Source organism: Melanostigma gelatinosum (genome assembly GCF_949748355.1).
Source record: "Melanostigma gelatinosum genome assembly, chromosome: 3".
NCBI lineage: Eukaryota > Metazoa > Chordata > Actinopteri > Perciformes > Zoarcidae > Melanostigma > Melanostigma gelatinosum.
Window position 1 is genome coordinate 10,788,314 of NC_136636.1, and position 8,846 is coordinate 10,797,159.

An 8,846-nucleotide genomic window follows, 5' to 3' on the forward strand; every position below is an offset into this window, starting at 1 on the left:
TCTTCAGGTTACACTTTAAGCCTAGTCAGGCAGTATTACTCCTATGTATACATGTACGTACTGGGTTTTGGTTGGTTCTGACAATTCTCAAACAAGGTATACAACATGTGGAGGAGAGTGTTGCGTTCTATAGCTAAAACTGCTCTGCGTGTCCATGGCTCTCGTACAGCACTATTACATTATGGATCAACAAAGTGCACACACTCACTGATAATGTATACATCCAAATGTCCAAATCAAACTGCATACATTGGTTCTTTACCCGAAAGTCTTCACAGAGCATTCTCGTGGATTTCCAGCACACTCTCACTTGCTTCTCGTTTGGCTAAGTTGTCCGTAAACAGTCCATTGAAACCGGACCCCCACCAGCAGTCTTCTCCATGCCGGTGGGAGCCGGATGAGGTTTGCACACAAGGTTCAGACGGACCAATCGCTGCCCTTAATGTTCCCGCACATTGATCAAATAAACCAGACATCCCAACGTTTCCATAATGCTGTACGGTCGTCCACTGATGCAAGGTTAACCCATTTAGGCTTGTATTCCAAGTGCTGCGTCTGTCAAAATCGAACTTCACGAGGAATGTTTTTAGCACTTCTTAGAAGTGACAAACTTAATATTTCTTTCACCTAATTTTTTTTGTAAATATGTACACAAGTACATGTTTTCTATCCATGTGACCACGTTGGAGCAACAGTGAATCTGATTGGCATAGGTCCTCAAGTCAGCATTTGGTTTTAAGATAATTCATTCATCCTGAAGACGCTCATAATTCAATATATAATCAAAATTTCAAGTGTTAGTCAGAATATTAAGCCCAATGTCTTAAAAACGAAATCATGTGTGTGTATATATATATATATATAATGCACTTGAGGAAGGCATTGTGTAACTTTTTTTTAAACTCACAATCCTTTAACACAGCACAGTCTGGGTGAAGAATGTAGCTGAGCTCAAGTCAATCTGGAGACCCTGATTGAACAGATTGCATGGGACAGTGAGACACAAAGGGAAACTGATCACATCAGACCTGAACGGACACATTTTCAGTTAAAAATGAGGTTTTACGAGACAGAAGACGGGAAAAGAAGACCAATGATTAGAGCTCAGCAGTGGCGCTGAGCCCGTCCTGATAAAAGCCATAATCGGTTATAAAATGATATAAATAACGTGTGTGAGATGTGCGGTTAACTGATGATTGATTACTCATTAAAAACACATATCTAAATGTCCATGACTTGGGAGTTAGTAGTGGAATATCCCTCTAGGCCGGCTACACAACCTGATGCTAAAGATGAGGTTAATTAATTTAATACAGGTTGATAGGATTTGAGAATGCTATCACAGGTTGATAAGTTTTGCATAGACCCTTGAAACCCAACCAACACCATCTCGATAACAATCGTAATGATTAAACTACTGCTCGGAGCAGCATACCCGACTTCACCCTTTGTACTGAGGTTTGGTAGTCATCGTCTACGTACTAGTTACATTCAATCATACGTTGCTCCTTTTAAAATGAAGAACTTTGTGGCACATAGAATGTTTTTAGGTTTATGAATCTCTTTACAGAATAGCTTGCATCATGCCACCACTACAGCCAACACCAAAAAGTGTTGTTTTTTTAACTCTACGTGTGTTCAGTAAAACAGAGTCAACTATGGCTGCTTCAGCAGCATCACGATACACAGTAATAAACTCATAGACTTTATTCAAAGGAGTACAAAGAGTGAGATGGGGTATGTTCCAGAGACTTACAAAACACTCGTCTGAGAGGAGACATATCCAAGTTTAAACATATAGTGTGTTTGTAGTTCTGCTCTTTTCTCTGACTGCTAAAAAAAAATAGAAGCGTAAAACACTGTAGGAGCGCACAGTCCTTGGAGAGCCAAGAGGGGAAGGGAAGTCGGTCGTCCTTCATGCGATAAACGCCTTTCTCTTTAGCCGGAGATTTTCTCAATTTCATCCAGATCATCTGTGTCTAGTTTTTCAATTCTCTTACCTGCAGAGGGAGAACACATAGAACATGGTGGGTATCATTTAGAGGGAAGCCACAGTCGTCCTAAATTGAGTAGTTATTATATGTTTAAGTATGAACGTCCCTCACAAACTTGATCCCACCGCTTGTGTGTTTAAGAAGGCGTCAGTGTGTCGCAGCTGTGCACACTTACTGAAATGCTCCTGGATCCTGTTGAGGATGTTCATGCTCATCTTGCTGTCCACCATGTTGATGGCCAGCCCCCTTTTGCCAAATCGTCCCGTGCGACCAATCCGGTGCAGGTACGTCTCGTTGTCTGGGTTACCATCCTTGTCGACCGGCAAGTCAAAGTTGATGACCACAGAAACCTGCTCCACATCAATGCCTGAATGTAGGAAAAGGGGAGAGAAACATTGGCCATTGGCAGCACTGTACATCTGTATTTTACTGTTTATGCATATTAAACAGTAAAATACCCAGATTTATGCATTTTAAATTCCACTGTCATCAATTTAATTTGATTAATAGGACATTAATTGTTATTTATTGTCAGGTGTTTGTATTCAAACTTTCACTGTTGTGCCAATTATCTAGGTTTGTACACATGATGATGTAGTTCTATTTTTACCTTTTATAATTCAATAATAATTGTAATAGAAAGTCTGATGATGACATTGATGACGTTGATTGGTCCTTACCTCGGGCACAAACGTTCGTGGTGACCAGGACCTTCTCCTTGCCTTCTCTGAAGCGGTCGATGACAGCAGCCCTCTGCTCCACCTGCATCTCTCCACTGAGCAGCGCCACCTGGTGGCCCTCTCTGGACAGCTCCCCTGCAAGCCAGCCCGCAGTCTTCCTCGTCTGGATTACAGAGAGGAAAGTACTCGCACTACTACACCAGCAATCTAAGTATCCATGTAATACGAGACCTAATGTGAGGACACGACTTCGCAACACTAGCTGATTTACAGGAAGAGTCAGGGTGTGATGAAGGCCGTGTGTTGAAAGTATTGGTAAAAGAAGCTGACCAATAGTTCTCACATATAAAAAGCTTTGCATTGGAGAACAGCCGGTTTGCTCAACGGGTCACAGAAGAGAAACTTCAGGGAAGTTATATTTCTTTATTCCTATAAAATTTGGGGTGCGCAAGTAAGATTCAGTGTTTTTAGCACAGATCATGTGAGTTGAATGAATATGAAGCGAGTGAACTCACGTGGCAGAAGATCATGGCCTGGGCGATGGTGATAGCTCCGTAGAGGTTACAGAGGGCGTGGAACTTCTCCTCCCTGCTGTTGCACAACACGTAGTACTGTTTGATGGTATCCAGCGTCTCCTCCTCTCGCTTCAACTTGATGATGTTGGGGTCAGGCACGATGCGCTGGGCGAAGTTCCACACAGTCTCTTCAAACGTGGCTGAGAACAGCAACATCTGGCAGTTTTTAGGCAGCATCCTGTGGAGCAGAGAAGGTAGGAGTGAAAGGACGGTAGTTGTGGATTTTCACACGCGGGTACTTTTCATTTGGTGTTTATTCTGACCTCTGGATGCGGATGCTCTGGTCCTGGTGACCCTGTGTGGCGATCATGACGTCGGCCTCGTCGAGCACAAACACCATGATCTTCTTGGGGTCTATGAACTTGAATTTGCCGCACCAGTCCAGCATGGTACCAGGTGTGCCGATAACTATCTGCTCCTGCAGCTTCACGCCCCGTTCCACTGCAACATTCACAAGACACAAGAACGCATCAACACAAGAGAGCCGACTCTCAGCCGCAGTAATGTTTTCATGAGCGGGAACGATTCAAACACTTGACAAAAAGTAATTCTATAATCATGTAGATGTAGCATTGTAGCGAGCCTTACATTTATTTCCTCTGATGGCGTAGACGAGTGAGACCTCGGGATAGTGTTTGCCCATCTGCTCGATTACCTTGCCAGTCTGAAGTGCCAGTTCATAGGTGGGTGACACACACAGGCACTGATGGAGAAATTAATTCAGTTAAATTTATAAAAAGGTTAATAATTATCGTGAGAGGAAGGATGGAAGATGCTCCAAACAGCCTTTTAAAACACAACATTTCAATGGGACTAACCTGGGGATATCTTTTGTTGGGATCTACATGACTGAGCATGGCCAGGACAAAGGCAGCTGTTTTCCCTGTTCCCGACTGCGACTGAGCAATCAGATTCTGTGGACTTTAGGAAGAAACAAAGAATTAGCTCACAAGGAAAAGAGGCAAAATACCTTTATATTGTAAAGTGAGTTAAAAGAGGTGTGATGAATTAGTTGTACCGTAACTAAACTGTTTCTAAACTCAATTTCAGTGAGCCTTGAGAGACACAATGCCTTGCTAGAGGACTTCACAACATGCATGTACAGTGCAAAGTATACTCACGGTTCGGCCAGCATCATAGGTAAGGCAGTCTCCTGGATTTTGGATGGTCTGTTGAAACCCATGCCGTACACGCCCTCAAGCAGCTGTGGTTTGCTGCACACGGGAGAAAATAGGTATATGTCACACCTTCGGCAAAGTCTGAAGGCAGATCTTTTTTGAAAGAATCTTTAAGCAGCTTTGATTGCAAATGTCCGTGCGGATGCGCACACGCCTTAATAGATCGACCAATAAAAAGGACACACAGAAGGAACACCCCTGGAGCAGGTTTGGTTTACATCTGGGTCTTTTTGGTAACATTTTGGCTCCAAAGCATCCTTTCTGGCTACATGTGTCGTAAATATTAGTAAGCCTGATTGACAACTGATTCATTATTAATATCTGATGCTCCAAAATATTGTAGAGCAACAAGAGAGGTGAACGGACGTAAGAGTCACTTACAGTCGCAACTCCTCGAAGGACTTGACCGAGTAGAGCGGAGAGTTGGGATCCTTCTGAAGAACTTCCACTTGATTCGTGTTATTGACGAGATTATTCCGGATCAGCTTGTTTAGTAATGACTGTGCCGCTTTGTCATCTGGAAAAAACAAGTTATGTTGTCAAGACTGCAACGATTCAAGAGACAACCAAATATCTCAACGAAAAATACAGTAAAGCATTAAAAATTTGGAGCATCTAAATAATAAAGTGCTCACCTTTGTCGTTTTCCTCTTCATCTGTTCCCTTGTTTTGTACCTTAACTTCTGTCTTTGCAGCGGCACTGCTGGACTCTGTAGCAGCACTGCTGGACTCTGTAGCATTTGCAACCGTGCCTATAATAGTGAATATTGTGCTTATATTTACAACCCAAACATTTTACGGGATAACAGTTCTTACTATTGCATCTCACACTTACCATTTTCCTCTGGTTTATCCTTTATTTGGAGGCTACCGATCTGTAAGGGGGAACATAAGTAAGTTTAAAGAGTTGTTGCTCTCATAAAATAATGATTAAAATTATACGAGCCAGGACAGGGTAACACATGAGATACACTAACGTTACATCTTCATTGGTAACGTTAGTCCTATTTAGAGCATGTTGCATCATTTGCTTGCTAATCAGCTAACGGCTAAAGCTAGTAACTCACTGAGCACGCAGCAACTCGGCTCGAGCTAGTTAACTTAGCTTTCACGACAAAAACAGAGGCCAACCGGTAGTTTAGATTATTAAGTTGATAAGTTATTGAAACAGACTTTCACTAAAGCAAATTTATTCACAGGCAGCGCTGTCGTTGGAAAGTTTATAATGTAGGAAGAAACGCTGAGCAGTTAAAGTTTCGTTTACACTGAGCCACAACAGGCCAACGCATCTTCCTAACATGCTAACAACACGTTAGCTCGTGTTGCGTAAGTTAACGTTTACCGATTCCGCCGCGGCTTCTTGCGCGTCCACTGCTTGTGCCCAGGAGTCCGTAGACATTGTGGAACAGTTTCTTCTTTCGTTATTTTACCCGGGACGACTCAGCTCGGAAGGTAAGCTCTCAGCGAGGAGTCAGTAATGTGAAAGTAACTATTTTCCACAATGGCGTGCCGAAACCGATTCTGGGCACCTGTGCAACGGCTAACATGTCCGGGTAGAACGCAAGTGCACACGATAATATTTCCCAGTTTGTTGAATGTTCCTATCCGACTTACAAAAAGTAGCAGGTATGACTGACACTTTAATTCAAACAAAATTTAACAAAGAACACAAATAAATAAATAAATAAATACATTTATTTGAACGTTTTTCATAAGAGATTGGAGGCTGAATCTCAAGAAAAACGTTCCTGAATAGCCTGTAGGTGGCGCCAAAGCGGTCTGCATAGACTCACCCTCCAAAAATACTGTTTATGCCTGCCTGTACACACACACACACACACACACACACACACACACACACACACACACACACACACACACACACACACACACACACACACACACACACACATACACATTAACTGTTAACGAAGATGATGCAGGTGTTTTTTATTTATAATCCAACCTAGGGGCCAGGCAACCCACCTGTTTGAGAAAATAGATATTTAGGATGGATTACCAACCAGAAAACATGTGCCATGGGGCCCCAGCCCAAGACCCTAGAAGCACTTTTTGGCAATACATTTGTAGAAAGTTGATGTATTGCAAATTTGTTTGGTATTATGCACCACTAACACACAATATGAACTGTAAGGGCCTTAAAGGTACAGTGTGTACCATTAGGGGATATAATAAAAGTGTATAATCACTTGAAAAAAATAATTGTAGTGTTTTTGTTAGTGGACAAACCAAACGCTAGATAAGGGCACTCTTCAAACTCACCACTTGATGCCACCAGGTCCTACGCATTAGACCTTTAAAGTGGCTCCTGCATGTTTTACCTGAGGCCTTGTCTTGCAGAGAGGCCCTGGCTGTGTCAAAATGTAGAATACCAGTAATATTTCAGTCAATATCGTCTTTACATCCTGTATTTTCCGAAATACCGTTAAACGTAATTAAATGATCACAAAATACTACTGAACTCCACAGCTCATTTTTGCACTGGGGCCCCCTCGTTATTAAGCCTATCCTGAAGATGTAGTGAAGCACTGTTTTTCAGCAGATGTTTTGAAATGAATTGAGTGGAACCTTGTTCATGTTGGAGTTTGTCACAATTTCCAACATTGTGCTGCTTAAAGGAGGAAGTGAATTTCTCTTGTATTGCTGTTTTTCTGAGATACACGTAGCATGACTGCATCAGTTAACAGCCTTATTGAAATAATGAGTGGGAAAACCCTAAATATGAAGACAACCAAATTAAAAAACTCAGACACAATGAACTGATGAACTCCTCTGATGCAACCAGAAATTAGTGTTGTTGGGATCTGGTAGGAGCGGGTTTTGGTTATGTTTGAAAATGTAATTGTTAATATTTATAAAAGTATTCATATTAATACAATTGTTAATATCAATAGGATTAGAAACATGAATCCACCAAACTGTGGATTAAGTCTCAAAGCAAAGTAAATCCTCAACACAGCTGTTAAGTTCAGTAACTCCAACTTTATCACACAGAAGCTTGATGGGCAAACTCAGGATTGATGGCTGCGGCACTGGTCCTTTAATTACATACAGATCTGAGAGTTCTACTCCTGCACTTTGTTTAGGTGTAGTTAGTGGATACCAGGCTATCAACCAGAGCTGGGCTTCACTAAGGACCGCGCAGGAGCACACGGGGTCACCTCTGGGGCCCGACTGATGAGGCTGGCTGCTCCTTAATTAAATTAATGCAGAATTGATTTCAAACACACACACAGACACACACACTGTTCCACTGGGATACATAGATATATGATGACAGTGGCTTTGGATTGTGCCGAAGGAGATTACATTGATCGCGGTTCCGCTGTCATCCAACGGTCAAGTGCGTCAGTCCAAGTCAATCGTCATCATTATGTGTGGATACGTTGGTTGGTTTGTGTCAGCGTGTGAGCGCGGGTACAGGGAGTCTCTTAGATTGTCAGTTTGGAGACAAATTTGTCAAAGGCTTGGAAGCGCGGAGTTTATTGTTGCCTCGAATTAGCTGCCTTGCCGTAGGTATCCATGGCAACTGAAAGAGTAAAAGTAAGGCTTGATCTCTCCAGAGAATTTGGAAGAGACAGAGAGAAGAACTTTGTACTGCCACATAAGGACTCATTTCAAGTGCTGAATATGACAGAGAGGATATCAAAGTGAAGTGGTCAGAAAATAGTTTTCTATGTGAATAGTCTCAGGTAAGGTAAGCACTCAGCACACAAATACATCACGTAAGACCGCCTCAAACACTACTTCATCCTCATAGTTTTGACCTGTGAAAGGATGAACGAGCAGTCCACCAGTGTCCAGATGTGCCTTCAATTTGGAGGCACATGTGTGCGATTGTGTCATGATTATCAACTTTTATTCTGAAAGTCCCCCAAAATACAGAATACAAATGACTAACAGACAATTAGTGAATAAATCAAATCTAATTAAGGACCATTATTACATTCTGTGATGGCCAACCATACCAGATGGTTCAGATTAGTTACAGGTTAAATGTACACAGTCCAGTTCATGACACAAACTCATATGCAGAAGAAAAAGGCAGGAAAGGTGAGGTAAAAACTGTTTTTCTTGGTCACATGGGACACTTACAGTCGGTACAGAGGAGACAGTCTTTTCAATAAGGGGTGAACATGCTGGCATGAAGGCATAACAAGACCAGACAGGCAGAACTGAGCAAAAGGTAGCAGCAGCAGACTATTAGGGCGAAAGCCAGCGCCAGCTGTCCTCAATACGTACTGGGTCTGATGAGCAGCTGTGTAGACAGGTGACTGAGACAGATGAGGTCGGGGTTCTATTGTGACAATTGGTGGGCAGGTACAGAATGGCAAGAAAAGGCAGGAGATGTTGAAATCAGCATTCATTGTTTTTTTGTTTGTTAGTTTTTTTTTGCCG

The 8,846-nt window shown here is 42.3% G+C and overlaps 1 protein-coding gene across 1 annotated transcript; it reads right to left on the reverse strand.

The window, feature by feature from the left end:
* Positions 1 to 1,684: 1,684 nt before the first annotated feature.
* Positions 1,685 to 5,942, reverse strand: ddx19b (DEAD-box helicase 19b). The gene is made up of 12 exons (XM_079296963.1): positions 5,770 to 5,942; positions 5,263 to 5,302; positions 5,063 to 5,179; positions 4,809 to 4,944; positions 4,371 to 4,463; positions 4,068 to 4,170; positions 3,838 to 3,952; positions 3,513 to 3,690; positions 3,190 to 3,427; positions 2,675 to 2,837; positions 2,170 to 2,361; positions 1,685 to 2,000 (listed from the first exon to the last, which is right to left on the reverse strand). The coding sequence occupies exons 1-12, from the start codon at positions 5,824 to 5,826 to the stop codon at positions 1,939 to 1,941; spliced, it is 1,494 nt and encodes a 497-aa protein (XP_079153089.1). The 5' UTR covers positions 5,827 to 5,942; the 3' UTR covers positions 1,685 to 1,938.
* Positions 5,943 to 8,846: the final 2,904 nt, after the last annotated feature.